The following is a 22334-nucleotide window of genomic DNA, read 5'->3' as shown; positions in this document are numbered from 1 at the left end:
GCGGTAGGGGCTAATGTGGATGGAGTCTGTTGGGGCTGGGCGCTGGAAGAAAGTGTTAAGGCTTGAAAAGAGGATAGTGAAGGAGGTTAGTGCGAAGAGGAGAGTATTTTCCTCCAGGCTTTGGACAGTTGTGCATGTTACCTGTCTCCTGCACTGTCGAACTGCGCTGTATAACTGCATCATTCGACAGCATAAAACACTTGTTGCTGGACACTTAGTGCTGGAGACATCAGGTGAGGCAAGGAGGATAGAACTGACTTTAAAGTTCTGGCTACAGGACTTCAGCTGGGAGTGGCTTGTTACATTTCACTAGTCAACCAGCTGACCCACCTTTAGATGGCTAATGAACAACTATGAAAAAAGGCCAGATTGACTGGGGCATGCAGTGTGGGCCGAAGCCCACCTGTACTTTAACTCACGTTAGCTCAGCTATCCGGGGCACTGCATTGAGACAAACTAGAGGAGCAATACAGCGCTAATGAGACGTGCACAGCTACGCTAGCATTGGAGAGCGCTGTAGGCCCGCGATTGCTGAGGGTTTGTGCAGAGGCCTATGTCCTGGGTGCAGTGAAAGTCCGCTTCCTGCCTACGATTGCTGAAGCTGTGGGCCAAGGCCTATGTCGTCGGCGCGGTGCAAGTCTGCCATGTTTGGCCGCTCTGATTTATTTATTGTTCATGTCTTGGGTTGCCTAGGACCTACCTATGCTGTTGGTGCACACTTAGTTCCCATCGCGGTGTTTGACCTGTCTGGCACAAAGACACTGACTGACTTGGGTAGGGGGCAGAGTGCAGATGGCTTTCCCCTTGCGGTGTCGATTGAGCTATTCGACACCTAGACAGAATGAATACTGTGTGGGCACAAGGATTCCCCATTGCTATGTAACTCATGCCCACGTTTGCAGCTCCTGACGGAGGTGGCACAGGGTTGGAATGAAGATCGAACGTCTATTTCTCATCGATTCTCTACAGCATTGTGGGCTATTGCCCCGCCCCTTTTAAAGAGGGTCGCTACCTGGCCCTGCCAACCCTCTGCAGTCTGTGCCTCCGGTTCCTCCTCATGGCAGACGCACTTATAAATAGACATGAGGGTGGTGTGGCTATGAGGCCAGCGTGTGGCATGAGGGCAGCTGAAGGCTGCGCAGGGACACTTTTGTGTGGGCTGCGGATGCAGGGTCGTGCGGGGGGGGGGGGGGGGGTTGGGCAGCATGTAACCCAGGAGAAGAGGCAGCGGTGTGTCCCGCAGGCAGTGCTTGTGCTTAGTTAGAGGTAGTGTGGTGCTTAGCTAAGGTGTGCCTTGCTAATGAGGGTTTGTCCGAAGTAAAAATTGTTAGGGGGGGGGCACTCTTGCCACTATTGTGGCTTAATAGTGGGACCTGGGAACCTGAGATGCAGCCCTGCATGTTGCCCCTCGCCTGTCCTATCCGTATCTGTGTCGTTTCCATCACTTTCGTAGGTTTTGAAGATTTGCACAAATGAAAACCTTAGAGAGCATCGGCGATATACAAAAATGCTCGAGTCGCCCATTGACTTCAGTGGGGTTCGTTACTTGAAACGAACCCTCGAGCATCGCGGAAAGCTCGACTCGAGCAACGAGCACCTGAGCATTTTGGTGCTCACTCATCTCTAGTAATTAACAATTGACAAACTGGAGCAAGTACAGAGAAGAGTTACCAGGATGGTGAGTGGGCTGCAAACCATGTCCTATGAGGAACAGTTAAAGAATATTTATCTTGCAAAAAAGATGACTTAAAAGCTGTCAACAAATATCTGAAAGGCTGTTACAGTCCAGAGGAATCAGCCCTCTTCTAATTTGCACAAGGAAAGACTAAAAGCAATGGGATGAAATGGGATGAAACTGAAAGGGAGGAGATTAGACATTAGAAAAAACTTTCTGACAGTGAGTGTGATCAATGAGTGGAACAGGTTACCACAGAAAGTGGTGAGTTCTCCTTCAGTGGAAGTGTTCAAACAGAGGCTGGACAGACATCTGTATAGGATGATTTAGTGATCCTGCACTGAGCAGGGGGTTTGACCCGATGACCCTGGAGGTCCCTTACCATTCTATGACTCAAAGTCTATGTACTGAACCCCCACCATTGGAAAAAAAAAAGAGAATCTGCACTGATGATTTATTGGGTAGTTCTACCTTGTCTCAGAGAGAAAATGCCGCACCATGAAGAAATGCTGGAAAGGAGACCAAACCCAACACACAGAGATTTAAGTTCTCAACAATCGATTGCAAATTCACCGCAGTTCATATTTCAGCTTTATTACAAGGCCGCGGGAAGCAATCACTCCATGTTCAATCGTGTCTCACAGAGGAATCACTCGGACGCATTGTAGAGCTGCCTGCTGATGTTCATGGTGTGAGGCCGCGTATTAAGGCCCATTTACACGAATCGATGATCGCTCAAAAATTGCTATAAAGTGATCGTTTGAGCGATCATCGCTGCGTCTAAACGCGCGGCCATCGTGCACTTTTCGTGCACCAACCTAAAAATCGTCGTTCAGCCTTATTAGCAGTTCTCCATGGGTAGTGCTGATAGCATTGTTTCCCATCGCAGAACAAAGGAACTGAAAGCAGACAAGAGCTCTTGGGCTATTAACTGCTTTCAGCTAAAGGCTTCATTTGCACACTAAATTGCTATTAAGTAGCTGAGTAGCTACTTAAAGGGGTTCTGTCAGAAAAAAACCAAAAAAAAAACCATACTCACCTGTGCCGTCAGGGCCGGTCACCAGGAGGCTGCTGCTTCTCTTCTTTCTCTCCGGCAGTTGTCCAATCGCAGGGCAGAAGCTGGCAAAGTACCAGCTTCTGCTGCTGGTCTACCATGCTGGGCGGCAAGTACTGCCGCCCAGGTCAGTGGTCAGCGCGTCACCAGTGACGCGTCGCCCACTGATTGGCCTGGCCGCATCTAACTTCTGCCTTTCTTGGAGAGTCAATGGCGAGTGCGCATGCGTCCCCCTTCCCGGCGCGCATGCGCACTCGCCGCCAACTGTCCGTGGACCGAAGAGGTTAGACACACCCAGGACGTCGAGAGCGTGCAGGAGCCGCTGTAGCTGACCCTGCACACGGCAGGTAAACAGCGGAGGGAGAACAACAATGTGATTAGGTGAGTTTTTTTGTTTGTTTTTTTTTCACACTTTTCTTTTTACAGGTTTAACTCCACAGGGATGCTGGGCAGGATGCAGGCGAGTACACATTTTTTTTATTTTACTGACAGAACCACTTTAATAGTTTATGCAAAATGATCGCTCAAAGCGGTCATGCAAACTGTCGTTTGATCGATCTTTGAGCTATCATCGTTCCGTGAAAATGGGCCTTTATCCTGCAGCTCAGAAGTCCCTTGCAGCTTGTATTGATAAGACTTGTATTTTAAATAACAGTTTTAATTATTTTAGTTCAGCCTTAATTAACTCTTTAAAGATTTTTCATTTCTTAGTTTTCCATTTTTTCGGCCCTGCCTTCCAAGAGCCATACATTTTTTTTTGTCCATCAACAGAGCCGTATGAAGGGCTTGTTTTGTGCAGGATGAGTTGTACTTCAATGTAGCATATACTGTATTGGAAACGTTTAAAAAAAGGGAGTTGAAATAGAAAAAACAAAAACACATTTTTGGGGAGGTTGTTTATACTACATTTATGCTTTATATAGTTTTCTTATGTTGTACTATTTAAAAGAAAGGTTAATCCCTTTTTGTCAGTTTTTTGACCCCCTTAATTTTTTAAAATGTATTCCATCCATGGAGCAGTGTGAGCACTCGTTTCTTGTTGGGCAAGTTGCAGTTTCTATCGGTACTATTTTTAGGTACATAAAACGTTTTGATTCAGTTTTTTTTTTTGTTCAATCTTTATTGGGGGATGAGGTGACCCAAAAAACTGCAATTCTTGCATTGTTTTGTTTTCTCTGTGTAGGATACATCCTGTGATATTTTGATAAATTGGACTTTTATGGATGTGGGGATGCCAAATATATACTTTTTTTTTTAGAAGACAGTGAAAAGTGTTTAAAAATGTTTTTATTTTTTGTAATAATTAATAAATCTTTAATAAATTTATTTTCATTTTTTTAGTCTCCATAGGGGAACTGTGACTGTCTGATCACAGATGTAATGCTCAAATTTTGCAGTATATTGTACAATATATGGTACATTTAACGTCTTCATAGTAAACCCTGACATAGGTAGGCCCGAGAACCCTTACTAGATAATTATAATTATAGATAACTAGTTAACCAAACAGCATCCAGAAATCTCATTGTAGGGAAACCATTCAGAAGATAGAAGGAGCCCCCTACATATGTTGGAGGAGTGTTTAAACTAGGGACTGGAGTGGGGGGGTGAGAAAGGGCAACAAGAGCAATATGGGGGAAGACCGTGTAGACAGTGACCTGGGACAAAGTAATGGGAATGTGGGTCGAGCGGGTGATGGTGTTAGTATAGTTACAACAGAACACCTAATAGGACCAAAAGTAGCATAATGAATATAAAGAATAAAAACCTTATAAATTGGTTGGCAACAAATGCAAGAAGTTTGATCAGTAAAGTGGGTGAGCTTGAAGCGAGAATGTCTGAAGAAAATTACAATATAGTAGGAATAACGGAAACATGGCCTGATGGGAAGTGTGATTGGGCCGTGAATTTACAGGGTTACAATCTCTTTAGAAGAAACCGTGGGAACCAGGAAGGGGTATGTCTATATGTTAAATCCTACTTAATGCTGGGGCTACGAGAAGATATAGGTGCAGGAGATGATAATGTAGAATCTCTGTGGGTAGAAATATAGGGAGGGAAAAATAACAAAATTCTGGTTTTCTATAGGCCACCAAAAATAAAAATAAAAACTGAAAACTTATTATTAAGACAAACAGAAAGTGTCAAACCGCACTGAAGTAATTATTATGGGGGACTTTAATTATCCGGATGTAGTATGGGAAGATGAAATCTGTGAATCTCACAAGGGCGATTAAGACCCATTTAGACGGGACGAATGTCTGGCAAACGATGCCTGACATTCGTTCCCGCAAGTATCCACTCATGTGCTTTTGCGCAGGATCGGCTATCGTTGCTTCACAATGGGGTGTCTGCAGGAGATTTCTCTCCTCCCGCTCCGCCGCCCCTCTCCATTCACTTAACATAGCGGGCGTTCAGTACTGAACGGCTGCTATTTACACTGAATGATCAGCGATCAGTGTAATTTTTATGCAGCTTAAAATTCTGAATGATGATCGTTCAGTGTAAATAGCAGCCATTCAGTACTGAACGGTTGCTGTTAGGTGAATGGAGAGGAAAAGATCAAAACTGCCAAGGAGGAGGCAGAGATACTGATTGCCAAAGAGAGCAAAAATAACGCTAAACAATTTTTCAATTTTATAAATGGTAAAAGAATTTGCATTGAAAGTACTGTCCCTTCAACAAATAATGCAGGAGAAATCATAGAAGATGATGGGGGGAAGCAAATCTATTAAATAGTTTTTTCTGAAATGTATTCACGAAGGAAAAAGAAATGTCACACAAGATGCAGGGGAATAAAATGAACCCCCCACTAAATATTACCTGCCTAATGCAGGAGGAAGTGCAGAGTCGGTTAAAAAAAAGATTTAAAATCAACAAATCTCGGGGCCCAGATGGAATACACACAAGGGTTCTAAGGGAACTAAGTGAAGTGATAGACAGACCACCATTTTTTCTACTTAGGGACTCTATTGAGACCAGGGTTGTACCAATGGATTGGAGTATTGAGGATGCGGTTTCAATATACTAAAAGGGGTCAAGAAGAGAGCCTGGTAACTACAGGCCGGTAAGTCTCGCTTCAATAATTGGAAAAATATTCGAGGGGTTTGAGAGATGCCATCCTGGAATAGCTCAAGGAAAACAAGGGTATAACTCCTCATCAGCATGGGTTCATGAGGGGTCGATCATGCCAGACCAATTTGATCAGCTTCTACAATGAAGCAGGCTGGACCTGGGAGAGTCTATTGATTTCCGGTAATTCCAAATTTTTCTAAAGGCATTTGACACCGTGCCGCATAATAGGTTGATATATAAAATGAGACAGCTCGGATTGGGTGAAAACGCGTGTATATGGGTAAAGAATTGGCCCAGAGATAGAAAGCAGAGGGTGGTAATAAATGGTTCGTACTCTGATTGGTCTACAGTTGCTAGTGGGGTGCCACAGGGCTCGGTACTAGGCCCCACTCTGTTCAATGTATTTATCAACGACCTGATAGAGGGGCTGCACAGTAAAATATCAGTATTTGCAGACAATATGAAATTATACAAATTAATTAATACAATGAAGGACAATATACGGCTACAAATGGACCTAGATAAGTTGAGGGCTTGGGTAGAAAAATGTCAAATGAAGTTCAATGTTGATAAATGTAAGGTTATGCACATGGGCAGGAGAAACAGATGTCACCAATATACACTAAATGGGGTACTGCTAGGGAGAAGTGATATGGAAAAAGACCTGGGGGTACTAGTGGACTGTAGATTTAACTGGAACAATCAATGCCAGTCAGCTGCTGCAAAGCAAATAAAGTCTTGGGGTGCATTAAAAGAGGTATAGGGGCGAAGGATGAGAACATTATTCTTCCACTATATAAGGCACTTGTCAGGCCCCACATGGAAGTTCTGGACAGCGGTGCTCAGGAAGGATGTTGCAGTGCTTGAGGGGGTTAAAAGAAGGGCAACTAAGTTAATCAATTGAATGAGAGGACTGGAATACCCAGAGAGGCTATCAAAATTGGGATTATTCACCTTGGAAAAAAGACAGTTTAAAGGCAACTAAATAACTATGTATAAATACATTATGAGACAATACAAGGATCTCTCCCATGATCTGTTTATACCCAGGACTGCAACAGTAACAAGAGGGCATTCTCTACATCTAGAGGAAAGAAGGTTTCATCACCAACATAGAAGGGGGTTCTTTACTGTAAGAGTAGTGAGACTGTGGAACTCTCTGCCTGAGGACATGGTGATGGCAAAATCGATAGAGGAGATTAGATATCTTTTTAGAGCGCTATGATATTACAGGATATAGACATTATGTGACCAGTGGGGTTGTTGATCTGGGTCTTGGAGTCAGGTAGGAACTTTTAAGCGCTGCGGAATAAGTTGGTGCTGTACAAATAAAGATTATTCTATTATTATTATTTCAAACGTTGATCCAGGCATCATTCTGACTGCCATTATGGAGTCAGGAAGAATTTTTTCCCCCCAAATAGGATAAATTGGCTTCTGCCTCATTGGGGTTTTTTTTGCCTTCCTCTGGATCAACAAAGGGGGGTGGAAACAGGCTGAACTAGATGGACATTGTTTTCATTCAGCCTAACATACCATGTGACCATGTATTGGTACATATGCAAATTTGACCCATATTTGTGGCATCCCATTGACTTTCTGATGCTTTACGACGCAAAGACCAACCAGCTGTACATATCCCTGCAATGAAGCCTTTATTAAAGTCATCTTTTTGATAAAATGGCTCTGAACAGCATCTTAGAGGCAGCTTTGCCATCTCCAAATTCGACCCAGGATTGTGACATCCTGCTGAGTTTCTGACACATTATGGCTCAAAGACCAACTGGATGTACATAGCCTTATGATGAAGCCTTTAGCAAACTCGTCCGTTTGAGGGAATGGCTCTCAGCCGTGTTTTTGAGGCCTCTTCACTCTTTAACCTCAATCCAAACACAAAAAAACAACAAAGCAGTTATTGTTACCTTAATGGACTGTTTTTTGCCTTTTATCATGCTCCCCAGTCATGTGATTGCCCCACAATTGCATCATTTTGCATAACTTGTTTATCTTAATACACCCTGAAAATTGCATAATGCTGCGGCAAAAACCTATTGGTGCTGCATTTTCTCTATAAGACGGTGTATTATAGGCCACCCCAAGAAAGTCCTCACATGGGAGTTTGTACTGGCGTAGTAGTAGCTGTGGTGCGCTGTAGTTCATCGGCCCAATCTGTAAAACGCTCAAAATTGAGGACGTTAAGGCCCCGTTTACACTGAGCGATAATCGCTCAAAGATCGCTCAACCGACAGTTTGAGTGACAGCTTATTAGCATGCAAATGAAGCCGTTAGCTGAAAGCAGTTAATAGCCAGAGGGCTCTTATCTGCTTTCAGCTCCTTTGTTCTCTGACACGTAACAATGCCATCAGCACTACCAGCGGAGAACTCCCGATAAGACAGCACAACGATTTTTAGGTTGACCCGAATTTAACGATCAGCTAGCAGTGCACGAAAAGTGCACAATGGACGCGCGTTTAGACGCAAAAATTATCGCTCAAACGATCATTTTTTAGCGATCATCACTTTGTGTAAATGGGCCTTTAGTGATGACTGTAGAGCAAGAAAACTCACGGATGATGGTGGAATGGGACAAGATATGCTATATGGCCCCATGGATACTTCTTACGATCTGGAGTCCTCTCTTCATTATTGGATGTAGATTAACTAGGTCGGCTACCAGGGCAGCTCTTGAGTCCGGTTGCTGTTGGGACCGTAGATTAACAATCTCTTGTACTACCCTAGTATATCTCTTGCTTCTTTCCTGCTAAAGTTGGCCATACATGGTAGGCTCCAACAAACCAGTAAAAACTGCATCTAGCTCATTGGTCTCACCTGGAACTACAACAGAGTCACGAGATCCAGAAAAGATGTACACTCTGCTGTTGGCAAGGTTGGACAAGGGATCGATAAGTCCACTGCTGGCATAATTCTGAGTCTTGGTGATCAATGTAGCAACTTTGATGCTTGATGGGAGTGTCAAACAAGTATTCATTGCAATGAGGTTTCCTTGTGCACAGTAGTAGGGTCCTGTGGGACATCGGAAAAAACTATATCATCAGGAAATAACCTTCCCTAATTACTGCAGATTATTAAAGAGAACACTTTTATTATAAAGGTCATCAATATCAGATCATTGGACTCCTCGCAGCCCCACTGATCAGCAGTTTGAAGGGTGCTTGTGATCTCTATCATTTTATACGAGGCATACCGCCATACATTTTGTAGTGATTGTGTCTGGTATTGCAGCTGAATCCTATTTACTTGAATTGGACTATGCTGTAGAAATGCCATGTGTCTGATGTGACAGTTCCCAAAAAAACAGCCTTCTTTAAATGCTGATTGGTGGGGGGCCTAGACTACCGGGGCACAAATAAAAAAAAAACAAATAGAGCCATAAGGAAATTTCATTGGTAGCATTGTTACAGGTTTAACGTAGATTGCATTGTAAACACTTGATGACAGGTTCCCTTTAAGTTCCAGGAAATCCCTTTAGGAGATAATAATATTGGACGTTTACATTTTGGTTAGAAGAATTCAATGTTTTGCCCCCAGAGCCTTCATTGTTTAAGGTTCTTATTTCTTTATTATAGGTTTATAAATTTGTATTTTAAAACAACAGTTAGTCATTTTTGTTCAGCATTAAGGCATTCGCACAGCAGCGCAGCCGCAATTTCACTTTAGTTTTCGGCTGCAGCTCTCTGCGGCGGGCAGCGAGGCTTAGCACAGCTCATCACTGATGAGGTGCGCTAAATGCAAAAATAGAACAGACTGCACTTGAAAATATCGCTGCTGGAAAGCACCTCGAGTAAGCGCATGCCTGCGAGGCTCCTATTGAAATCAATGGGAGCGTTACACTAAATTTACTGCAGCGTTCAAAACGCTGCAGTAAACACTGAAGAAAGCGCCTGTGTGAGAGTGGCCTAACTGTTTGAAGACCAGAGCCCTTTCATTTTTTCGTTTTTATCATCTTCAATTGCATGTAAATGGGCCTCCAGGTGCTGTGTTGCAGACCCCAGTGTGCGACTAATCACACACTCTGCTGTGCATACAGCTGCATTGTTCTCATAGGGGCTGCTGACAGAATACAATGTAATCTCCTGGCTCCCGCGGAGAACACAGCATGGGGTCTATTGAGAGATACTTTTTCTCTCTGGGTCTGAACAAAGGATTTTAAATTCACCTTAAAATCATTGTTCAGACAAAAAGTGCATGATGGCAACGTTTACATGAAACTATTATCGCTCATTTTCGATTCGGTCGTTTGAACAAATTTTGAGCGATAACTGTTATGTGTAAATGGCCTTTACATCAAGCAGTTACTGCTTCTGGAATGCGCTTAGCTTCTGAGGCCACTCAATGTATTGGCATGTATGGAAGATTTTGGGAAGGGGTTAAATACATTATGTCCATACATGATGCACCTAAAACCTGAAGTGAATTCAATGTATGCAGTAATCTCCTGAGCACCCCCTAGTGGTGGCTGCAGACATGCAGAATTTTAGTATGTAACTATGTCTAGGCAAGGGCATTGGAGCTCTGTGTAGATATATTATGAAATTAATCAACTTTATGTCCATTACAGAAGTGAGAGACATTTTATTTACCTCCAGCAAAGAGGCCGGCTCCGATGACCCTCTTACACTGGGCAACATGGAACTGGTTAGCCATGAAGGACCCTGAGGAATGTCCGGAGACTGACACATGGCTTTCGAGATTGTACTGGTCTGTAAGGAAGAAATAATGAATGTAGAATTATTCAGCATTAGATCCATACACTCATGGTACTGAAATCCACAATGGATTATTTCTTGTTTTGAAACATGACTTGGATAATCCCACCAAACTGGGAATGTCCATAGCAGGAGTCAAACGAGGCAAGTAACATAATTGAAGCCTTCATGTTTCTTTTGAAAGCTTTAGGCTGGGTTCACACTGGGCGTATTCCCGCCGGAAATCCCGCGGTTTGGCCGCAGCAAAAACCGCGAGATTTCCGACGGGAGAAGCGCCGCGGAAAAACCCGTGGCGGCTTTGAAGCGGCCCGGCCGCTCGCTCTTCCGCTGCGGCCGGCCCTCCCATAGAGGAGAGCGCGGCCGCAGCGGAAAGAAAAGATAAATAGACATGCTGCACATTCTGAAACCGTGGCTGCGGTCGCCGCAGCCGCGGTTCCAGCCTGACTTACCGCAGCAGATCGGCCGTCCCGTGTGGACGAGATTTCTGAGAAATCTCGTCCACATGGCTGGCTAATCCCGAGATTAGCGGCCGCAGGCGGATTTGCCACAGCGAAATTCCGCGCGGAATTTCCGCGGCAAATCCGCCCTGTGTGAACCCAGCCTTAGGCTACTCTCACACAGTGTCAGCAAGATGCTTTGATTTCGATCACGGCTTTCTGACATGCTTTTACTGCAGTTTTCCGAGGCAGGTTACTGCGTCTTTACATGGTTTTTAACACACCCCAACATTATGCTGGATGAGGAGGTGCGTTAAAAAGAGCAAAAACGCAGTAAAAAAAAGCAGACCGTGCTTGAAAATCTTGGCGTTAGAAAACGCAGCGTTCATGCGCAAGTCTGTGAGGCCCCATTGAAAACAATGGAAGCGTTTTCCCGCGATAACCGCAGCATTCAAAATGCTGTCATAATCGCGGTAAAAAGCGCATTTCCAAGAGTGGTCAATAGAGGAGAAGGTCCTGACTATGACAAGAGGTATAACGTTTTATATAACAGTATAAACAAGTCTCACTGTGGGCTCGATAAGTGCCTGATATGAAGGCCTTGAGAAACAGCTGAACCAACAGCTTTAGCTATAAATATAGTTTCATTCTGATCATTTGAATATGACCAAACAAAGTGAACAAATAATCCACACTAAAAGTGCATTAATCTGCTCTGTCAAGAGGTTAAGAAATCAAGTCTGAGTTGAGCAACGAGAACATTTTAGTTCTTCAATGACACAAAATATATGAAGTTGAATTAGTCTATGTAACTTCCCCAAAAAGGTTTATACGCTACTCCTGCTGTATTAAATTGCAGATGCTTAAAAATTATTTAAACAAGAACAATAAAAAAAAGCATTCCAGCAATCAGATCTTATTCATAATCAGCCAATACAGACTTGTTATAAGGATACATTGTACACATACTGTAGCGCGATTTGTTATTTGGCCGTCATGCATTAGCTACAGCGGAATAGGCTTGTGGTTTGGTCCCATTATGGTGCCCTTTTTAGCATTTTATAACTTGGAATCAAAATTGGGGTTATTTAACATAGTAATATAGTATGTAAGGCTGAAAAATGATACTGTTATAAGTCAGTCCAGTTCAGCCTATTACTCCCCAATGTTGATCCAGGTTCACCGACCCTTCTGAAGTAATGATTGTAACATGTAATATTGTATTGCTCAAGACAGACATCCAGGCCCCTATTAAACACTTATCATATTTTCCATCACCACCTCTTAAGGCAGAGAGTTCCATAGTTTCACTACTTTTACAGTAAAGAACCCCCTTCTATGTCAGTGCAGAAACAATCTTTCCTCTAGACGTAGAGGGTGCCCTCTTGTTACAGTCCTTGGTATAAATAGATGATAGGGGACAATACAGAGATCTCTCCCGATATATTCATACATAGTTATTAGGGTCGCCCCTCAGCAGTCTTTTTTTTCTAAGCTAAATAACCCCAAACAGGATTCCAAACAGAAGAGGAACAGAAGCGCTAAAGCTAAGTGCTATTTCAATCCAAACCTAAGTGACTGTGCATGTCTTACATAACTGTACTGTGTTCTAAGTGTACTGTGGCCCAAGTGTGACTTGGGATTAGGGACTTTGGATTTGAGGACTTTGAAAGAGTTGAGGTCCATTTAGACGCAACGATTATTTCTCAAAATTCGTTTAAGCGATCAAAAGTGAGGGATGGTTTTGCTTTAAAAGACGACCGTTTAAACTTAACGATTATTGTTGGAAAATGGACGATAACCGATAATTGAACAATAGTTTGTTTGAATGGCATGTGCATCAGTGAAAGTTAAAAAAATGAAGTAAAAATCGACTGAATGATTTTCATGTAAACCAAACGATAAGCGAACTACCAAGCGATGGATTTTAAGCGGACTAAAAGACAGCCATCTGAGGGTGCATACTGCTGTACGAGATGTGAGCGTGTTGCAAGCTGCTCAGTTAGATCCAGGATCTGGGCTTCCAAACATGCAACACTGAGATCCATTGGCACCACGGAAAGGACTTTGCTGCTCACTGAGTTGGCGCTGGGGCAGATGTGAGGGTGGATGGTAGTTTGGGAGAGAAGGATGGACGGGCAGCTAGCTGAGTGACAGGAGGAGAGGCAGAGGGAAGAGAACTAGGGAGGCTAGTCCTGAACTGGCACACCCCAATAAGTTTGCAAAGTTGGCAGATGAGGTGGATGCCATTACAGGATTAGCACTACTACTGCACAACATGCCCTCCTTCCGCCAGGGGGATGTCTGCTCCTGTGAAAAAGGGGGTTGGGAGTACACAGCAGGCAGACAAGTCCTGGTAGTGGTAGACTCAATTATGAGGGGGACAGACAGGGCAATCTGCCACCAAGACCAGGATCATCGAATGGTGTGTTGTTTTCGTGGCGCTCGAGTTCGACACATTGTGGATCGGGTTGACAGATTCCTGGGAGGAGCTGGCGAGGATCGAGCAGTCGTGTTACACATTGGCACTAATGACAAAATTAGAGGTAGGTGGAAGGTCCTTAAAATTATTTCAGGGAACTAGGAAGTAAATTTAGGGAGAGGGCCTCCAAAGTAGCATTTTCTGAAATACTACATGTACTACGTGCCACACCAGAAAGGTATTGGGAGATTAGGGAGGTAAACAAGTTGCTCCAGAGTTGGTGTAGGAAGGAAGCGCTTGGGTTCCTGGAGAACTGGAATGACTTTGCTGTCGGCTACAGGCTCTACCGTAGGGAGGAGCTGCATCCCAATGGGGAGGGGGCAGCTGTGCTGGGGAAGAAGATGGCTAGAAGGTTGGAGGAGTGTTTAAACTATGGACTGGGGGGAGGGCATCCAGAGAGATAGGGGTATAGACAGTGTAGACAGTGACCTGGAACTAAGTAAATGGGAATGAGTGTGGAGTGGTGGGAAGGGTTAGTACAGTTAGTACTGTAGAAACAGTTAGTAGGGATACACGTGATATAATACGGATACGCGTAATAAGAAGAGTAAAAAAAATGCTTTTAAACTGTAGTGACTAATGCCAGAAGTCTGACCAATAAAGTTGACAAACTGCAAGTAATGATGTCTGATGAAAACTACGACATAGTGGGAATAACGGAGACCTGGTTGGATGAAAGCTGTGACTGGGCGGTGAGCTTATAGGCTTACACTCTGTTCAGAAAAGATCATAAAAACTGGAAAGGGGGAGGGGCTTGTCTATGTAAAATCCTGTTTAAAAACCACATTACAGGAAGATATATGGGAGGGAGATGAACATGTGGAGTCTCTATGAGTAGAAATACATGGAGGAAAAGACAAAATCCTCAGAGGGGTTTTCTATAGACACCAAATATAACAGAAGCCACTGAAAATCTATCACTGAAGCAAATAGATGAAGCAGCAAATCACAATGAGGTAATTATTATGGGGGACTTTAACTATCCGGATATAAATTGGGAAGCCGTAACAATCTCATAAAAGATAACAAATTTCTGTCACTTACTACCTTACCCAACTTGTACAGGACCGGACTAGAGGGACAGCCATTTTTGACTTATTCTGTAAGATCTGTTAACAGGGGTACAGGTTGGGGGGCACCTGGGAAATATTGACCATTATCTAATAAAATTTCAACTTGTCTTTTTTGAAAGTTAGGAGGCAAAGTTTGATCAGCTTAGTGACGCCCTTGACCTTATTGACTGGGACAATGTCCACAAAAATAAGAGTACAAACAATAAATGGAAATGTTTAAAAGCATCCTAATTACTTACTGTGAGCGGTTTATAACTTCCAGGAATACAAGGGTTGGGAGAAAAGCAATGTGGCTCAAAAAATATATAAAGAGGGCAATAAACAGCAAAAAGAAAGCGTTTCAATTACTAAAACAAGAAGGCTGCGAAGAAGCACTAAAAACCTATGAAGGAAAAAAATAAATTATGTAAAAAACAGATAAAAATAGCAAAGATAGAGACCGAGAGTTTTATTGCCAAAGAGTAAAACTAACCCTAAACTGTTCATTACCTATATAAATATTAAAAGAAATAATTCTGAAAGTCTTGGCCCTTTAATAAATAATGTAGGAAAATTTGTAAACGCTAATATGGAGAAAGCAAATTATTAAATAGTTTAAAGTGAATTAAGTAATCCACTGGATTGCTGCATAGCATAGCCAATGTGGTGCTGATATTCAAAAAGTGAAACTGGAAACTACAGGCCGGTAAGTCTTACTTCTATTGTGGGTAAAATGTTTTAAAGGGTTTCTAAGAGATGCCATCCTGGAGTACCTCAAGGAAAATAGCAGTATAAGGGTTCGTTCACACGAGCGTGAAGATTCTCGGCCGGCTGTGTAATTCGAATGAACGGGCACCCATTCTGATAGCTGAGGGCGGTGATTATATGACGCACCCAGGATACCGTCGGGTGCGCGCGCGCGGGCGGGAAGGGGGGGGGTTGCTTAGTCTGAGTGAGAATCTGTGAAAGTAGGTAGGTAACTGGCTCAGTGATAAAAAGCAGAGGGTGGTTATAAATGGTACATACTCTGATTGAGCCACCATTACAATTGGGGTACCACAGGAGTCGGTTTTGGGCACTATCAATTTTAATATATCTAATAATGACCTGGTAGAATGATTGTGCAGTAAAATATCAATATTTGCAGATGATACAAAACTATGCAAAAGTAATTATCACTAGAGAGGATGCAAGGAGATTGCAAGAGGATCTGAATAAGTTGAGGGCAAAAAAGTGGCAAATGAGGTTTAACATGGACAAATGTAAGGTTCTGCACATGGGCAGGGAAATACAAACCACCATTACACACTAAATGGGAAATTACTGGGCAAAACCGACATGGAAAAGGACTTGGGGATTTTGGTTAACTGTAAGCTTAACTGGAGCAAGTAGTGTCAGGCAGCTCCTGCCAAGGCAAATAGGATCATGGAGTGCATTAAAAGAGGTCTAGGGGCACATGATGAGAACATTGTTCTTCCTCTTTACAAGTCACTGGTCAGACCACACATGGAATAGTGTGGACAGTTTTGGGCATTGGTACTCAAGAAGGACATATCAGAGCTTGAGAGGGTACAAAGGTGGAAAACTAAAGTAATAAATGAAATGGGCGGACTACAATACCCATGTTGGGGTTACCAAAAAAACAATGTACAGATAGTCCCCGACTTGCAAACATTCGACTTACGAATTTCGCTAGATACGAACTATCTGTCCTGCACAGTATGATGTAATGCTATGGCATTACATCATACTGTGCAGGGACCGGACAGGCTTCTATCAAGCCTGATAGAAGCCTGTCCGGTCACATCGCGGTTGCTAGGCAGCTGGGGGCCTTCTGAAAGGCCCTAGGGCTGTCTATGCAGAGCGCCTAGCAAGCCGTGCGCTTGATGGGCACTCTGCATAGGCAGCCCTGGGGCCTTTCAGGAGCTCCCCGGCTGCCTAGCAACCACACAGCGTCCCGCGATCTCATCGTGGGACGCTGCACGGGCCCCCTGAACGTCGGGTGCAGGCTGTTTCTTACAGCAGGCACCCGGTGGCAGCAGTTCCGACGAGCCGCGCCGCTCGTCAGAACTGTTAACACTTTAAATACCACTGTCAGAGCGGTATTTAAAGTGTTAACAGTTCCGACAAGCGCCACGGCTCGTCGGAACTGCTGCCGCCGGGTGCCCGCTGTAAGAACAGCCGGCACCCGACGTTGTATGGAGCGGGATCCACCCGCGATCCCCTCCATACAACCATTTGTTCGACTTGCGAACAAAACGGACTTACGAACAGGCTCCCGGAACGGAACCTGTTCGCAAGTCGGGGACTAACTGTATAGATATATCAGGGGGCAATACAAAGATCTCTCCCACCATCTATTTATACCCAGGACTGTAACAAGGGAGCGCCCTCTACGTCTAGAGGAAAGGTTTCTACACTGACATAGGAGGTTCTTTAATGTAAGAGCAGTGAGACTATGGAACTCTGCCTGAGGATGTAGTGATGACAAATTCGACAAGAGGGGCCTGGCTGTCTTTCTTGAACAATACAATATTGTATGTTATAATCATTAATAACTTCAGAACAGTCAGTCATCCGGAGATTATTCCGATTGCCACATTGGAGTCGGAAGGAATTCTTTTCCCTTAAATGGTGGCTTCTACCTCATTGGTTTTTGCTTTCATCTGGATCAACATGTGGGGGGGAGGGGGAGGAGTAATAGGCTGAACTGGATGGACATATGTCTTTTTTCAGCCTTGCATACTATGTTACTAAAAAGTCTCTAGGGGGCACAATTATGACTATGCAGGTACTAGTAATACTAATGAGGCACTAGGGGGCATTATTATTACAAAGGAGGCACAAGGGCGCAGTATGATAACTATAGGGAAACATCATTATGATGTGGGCACTTATTACTAAGGAGGCTCTTTGGGGTACTATTAAGGGGGCACTGTTATTAAGGAGAGCCTGGGGTCTGTGCTAAGTATGGGAGGATTCTTTTGGCAAACCTAGGAAATACACACCAAGTGGTTATTGTTGTGGTTTCTTATTTAATGTTTTACCAGAGAATATCTTACATCCCACACTCAGGAATGTGTGAGGGGGCCCATGTTGTGTGAAGCTTGCCTGTAGCCGCTGACCAGAGCGGTCACTGGTCTGGGATAAAGGAGTTATACGATTGATATTCACAATAAGCTCACAGTACATAACACAAAGCAAAGAATAACACATTGCAACACGCCATAAAGAGAGGCGCCATGTGCTCACCCAGTCGTGACTGTCCACTGCAGAAGCCAATTAAGGCCGATAGGAATATATACTGCTCCATTTTTGCTAGGAACAGCAAGTCTGTTGGAAGAGTCAACTGGCAGTTTCTCACGTTGACACCTCGGTTTTAAACTCTTGTAATCTCTCTGAACAGGTGTTGATCAGACCATGTGAAAAGCGAGAGTAAAGCAGCTATACTGGTTGAGTAATGATTAATCACCAATAAACTTCATTATCTGTCAATTAGATAAAGGCCTCAAATGTACAGAACTCTAGCAAATAAGTTGAAAGAGAATAGGTTAACAAACATCAATTTCCACCATGCTGACGCTCTCTATATACAAACATTAAAAAATCCTGCCCCTAGAAGCGGATATGCAAATGATGAGAGTTGTGGTATGATTAGATGAATGGTCTTCAAAGTCTATAAAAGAAGTGACAGCATACATGGTGGAGTAAAGAAAGAAAAAAAAAATCACCTCCCAATCTTTATTTACTCTATGTAAAAGAGAGACAACGTTTCAACCCTTCCGAGTCGTTGTCAAGCCGGAAGGGTTGAAACGTTGTCTCTTTCTTACATGGAGCAAATAAAGATTGGGTGATTTTTCAGTCCACCATGTATGCTGCCACTTCTTTTATGGACTTTGAGGATTTCTTTTCAACTTTGGTTCACAGCTCTTATAGTGGCTTTTGTATTTTTCCCCTCCCCTTATTGGCTAAACGTTTTTCTGAGTGCTGCTGGACTATCTCTTTCTCTTCGATTAGAGGAACGGTCTTGTAAACTAAGACCCTATAAGGGATTCCCCCCATGTCCTATAAAAGGCTCTCGGAGGCTCCTTGTGTGTGATGACCTCTTCTTTCACTTGTGTAGAGCTTGTTGACGACTAGACGCCTCTACTATGCAGAGAAGAGATTTCACCACGTTACCAGAGTCTGAGAGGGGGCGCATTATTAGGTGTGAGAAGCTCGATGGTCATAACGATGAATTGTCCCCCACCGGGCCGTTATGATCAGATTGTTAGGGGGTTTTGGGACCAGTGAATGGGGGCACACAAGGTGACCGGGCTCAGGACGCCCCCTTAAGACCACCAGTAGAGAGGAGCAATTGACCAGACTGTTAGGAGGCATTGGGACCAGTGGATATGTGAGGGCACACAAGGTGACTGGACTCAGGACACCCCCTACAGACCACCAGAAGAGAGGAGCGTCTGATCGACCAACAAGCACGAGCAGCTCCAACTGTTCCATTGTCTACCATCCAGAGACAAGGGGGCGCCATCGTTACACCCTTGTCTGTACCATTTCCAGGCGCTTGGCTGAAGAACATCTGGTCTCACGGCCCCCATTACATGTACGGCCTCCAACACCCACCGTCGCCTCTATTTGCAGTGATGTTGTGAATGATGAAACTGGACGCTACGGAGGGGAAGCGGGTTGCCTTCAGCGATGAATCCATGTTTAGTTTGGGCACCGACGACAGCGATGTTCGTGTCTGGAGACCTCAGTGTGAGCTCCTCAATCCTGCCTCTGCTGCGGAGCAGCACACTGCCCCCTGCTGGTGTAATGGTCTGGGGGGGGGGGGGCCCATCGCATACAAAAGTCGTTCCCCCCTAGTAGTGGTACGGGGGACAATGACAGCTCAGTGATATGTTCAGGACATCCTGCAGCCACATGTATTCCTCTTATGGCGGGTTCCAGCAGGATAATGCTCGGCCGCACACACAAGGGGGTCACAGGAAGCCCCTACAACACTGTCACACTTCCGTGGCTGCCTGGTCACCATATTTATAGCCAATAGAACATGTACATGTATGCGACCATCTGGGATGCCAGCTTCCACAGCCGACGGGTTGCACGATCCAGAGGATCAGTTACAGCAAAACGTGGAGCAATATGCGTCAGGATACCATACATAACCTGTATGCCTCTATGCCCGCCTGTATCAGATCTTGTATCAAAGCTAGAGGTGGTACAACAGGGTACTAGAGACTCCATGTCCACCCATATCACATCTTGTAGCCAAGCTAGAAGCGGCCCAACTGAATACTAGAGCCTCTATGCCCCCCGTATCACATCTTGTATCAAAGCTAGAAGCGTCCCAACTCGGTACTGGAGCCTCTATGCCCCCCGTATCAGATATTGTATCCAAGCTAGAGGTGGTACAACAGGGTACCAGAGCCTCTATGTCCACCCATATCACATCTTGTATCCAAGCTAGAGGCGGTACAACAGGGTACTAGAGCCTCCATGCCTGCCTGTATCACATCTTGCATCCAAGCTAGAGGTGGTACAACAGGGTACTAGAGCCTCCATGCCCGAATATATCATATCTTATATCCAAGCTAGAGGCGATACAACAGGGTACTAGAGCTTCAATGCCTGCCTATATCACATCTTATATGCAAGCTAGAGGTGGTACAACAGGGTACCAGAGCCTCCATGTCCACCCATATCACATCTTGTATCCAAGCTAGATGTGGTATAACAAGGTACTAGAGCCTCCATGCCTGCCTAGATCACATCTTATATCCAAGCTAGAGGTGGTACAACAGGGTACCAGAGCCTCCATGTCCACCCATATCACATCTTGTATCCAAGCTAGAGGCAGTACAACAGGGTACTAGAGCCTCCATGCCTGCCCGTAATCACATCTTATATCCAAGCTAGAGGCGGCCCAGCTGGGTACTAGAGCCTCCTACTTCACCTTCTATTTGAAGCGCTGAGTGTTTACATGCAACGAGAAGCCAGTGATCCAGCATTTACAGCTGACTTTTAATCAGTAAAAAAACTACAACAAACCAATAACAATTTGTTTCCCGTGTACACTGAATGATTATAGCTCAAATTTGTTTGTTTGAACAAATTTTGAACGATAATTCTTACGTGTAAATGGGCCAATAAACAACGCCTTTTAGGGGAGGGATTGGTTTTGATAAGGAGTATAGTTATCATCTACAGTACTGCCCCCCTGTGTACAAGAACATTAGTATAAATACAATTACAATACTACTTAGTGTATATCATTGTGACCCATCTGGTTTTCTCACTGGAGTTTTGTTCAGGGCACAATGACAGATTTGGTACAGCTTCGCTTTGTGCTGCAAATGAAGACATTTCTTTATTTAAAGACAAAGATGGAAATGTTTGTCCTTCAGCGTTACACTACTCATTAGGCTTGAATGACATGTATTATAGTTCATCTTTCTGCTCCTCGGGGGCGGGGTCAGCAGCACATCAAGTTTATTGAGAGGCAGAGGTGTCATGTTTTAGTTCCTCACAGATCAGTGGCAAATACAAGGAATGAGTAAAAGTGCAGAAACCACATACATTGTGATTCCTGCTCTATTCCGCAGCCAGCCCTCAGTCTGGGACAGTGTTACCCAAACTTAGGAAAAAAATCCCACCCTGAACATTCTTTTTAACTACAAATGCATAGTCCAGAACTTGGCAGATAATATCCTCATATCATAGGTCCACTGCCGTGTCCGACCCCTGCACAACGTCCAGAAGCTTTACAAAATATATCAATGAAGACATTTCAAAGTTCCTTCCAACAACCTCATTCATTGGCCTGCAAGATGGGAAGCGCAGACAGTTTGCGTGGATAGCTGCTGTTCCAGCTTCCGTGATGCTGAGGAGGAGAAAAGCAAAGATCGATTATACAGCTGTCTAATATGTCAAAGTAGAACTTTAATTAGTTGCTATGAGTGACGCTGTGGCTCATTTGGTTACTCACTGGCTGCGTTCTTCCTCTGCTCCGACAACGTGTAGATCTCCTGCAGCTGCTTCTTCTGGTCGTTGCTCAACGTTGCAGTCAGAGAGTGATACCAGGCGGGGTCTCTGCTCTGTATACCTGTAAATGAGAGAGGGTCAGGGTCTCTCCACCGAGGGTCTGCAAGCATCACACAAATATACACTATATTGACAAAAGTATTGGCCCCTCAACAATTTTGTGCTGTGATGTGTGAGCATCAAGTATAAAAGTAGGGGATCCCACAGGAAATCCCAGTACAGAAACCATCAGATGCCCCCAGGTGTAGAGCTGACAACCGGGTCTGGTGGTGGGATGTCACCAGGTGTAGAGCCGACAACGGGGTTTGGCGGTGGGATGTCACTAGGCGTAGAGCCGAAAACGGGGTCTGGTGGTGCAAGGTCACCAACCAATCAGCACGGGACAGCGCAATGTTTTTGGACCTTCCAGAGTCCACTGTTGGTCATGTTATTGGGAGATGGAGACCATCCGGTGTGTGCGGTGCAGCTACGTCCGGGAAAACCTCGTAAACTGACAGAACGTGGACAATGAAGCCTTGTACGAGCTGTGAAGACATCACACACATAAATCGGGGGTTTGTGCTGGGAAGGAGTAGGGCCGTTGGTTATAGTGAAGTTCACCCTTAACACCAATGGCCACAGAGACATTCCAGACAGATCCGTGTCTCTACCAACATGACCAAGCACCATGTCCTACGACACGCAGTGTTGAGATTTGGTTAGAGGAGCAAAACCTCTGCAAACTTCATTGGCCAACCCAAAGTCAGAATCTTAATCCCATTGAGAATCTTTGAGAATCTTATGAGGCA

The 22334-nt window shown here is 44.3% G+C and overlaps 2 protein-coding genes across 2 annotated transcripts in view; both read right to left on the bottom strand.

The window, feature by feature from the left end:
- LOC136611341 (poly(3-hydroxybutyrate) depolymerase-like) overlaps nt 1-18073 on the bottom strand; it is a 39109-nt gene extending 21036 nt beyond the window's left edge. The window contains exons 1-3 of the mRNA XM_066590867.1: nt 17755-18073; nt 10406-10525; nt 8634-8828 (exon numbers count right to left, since the gene is read on the bottom strand). Of these exons, the coding sequence (XP_066446964.1) occupies nt 8634-8828; nt 10406-10525; nt 17755-17815 (376 nt within the window). The 5' untranslated portion in view covers nt 17816-18073. The remainder of the gene's footprint in view (nt 1-8633; nt 8829-10405; nt 10526-17754) is intronic.
- A 2773-nt stretch (nt 18074-20846) lies between these two features.
- Nucleotides 20847-22334, bottom strand: part of IPO8 (importin 8) — a 39707-nt gene continuing 38219 nt past the window's right edge. Inside the window, exons 24-25 of the mRNA XM_066590866.1 lie at nt 21491-21607; nt 20847-21385 (exon numbers count right to left, since the gene is read on the bottom strand). Of these exons, the coding sequence (XP_066446963.1) occupies nt 21318-21385; nt 21491-21607 (185 nt within the window). The 3' untranslated portion in view covers nt 20847-21317. The remainder of the gene's footprint in view (nt 21386-21490; nt 21608-22334) is intronic.

Source organism: Eleutherodactylus coqui, chromosome 2, assembly GCF_035609145.1.
Source record: "Eleutherodactylus coqui strain aEleCoq1 chromosome 2, aEleCoq1.hap1, whole genome shotgun sequence".
NCBI lineage: Eukaryota > Metazoa > Chordata > Amphibia > Anura > Eleutherodactylidae > Eleutherodactylus > Eleutherodactylus coqui.
The sequence above is the reverse complement of the archived record's forward strand: the minus strand, read 5'-3'. Positions and strand labels throughout refer to the sequence as shown.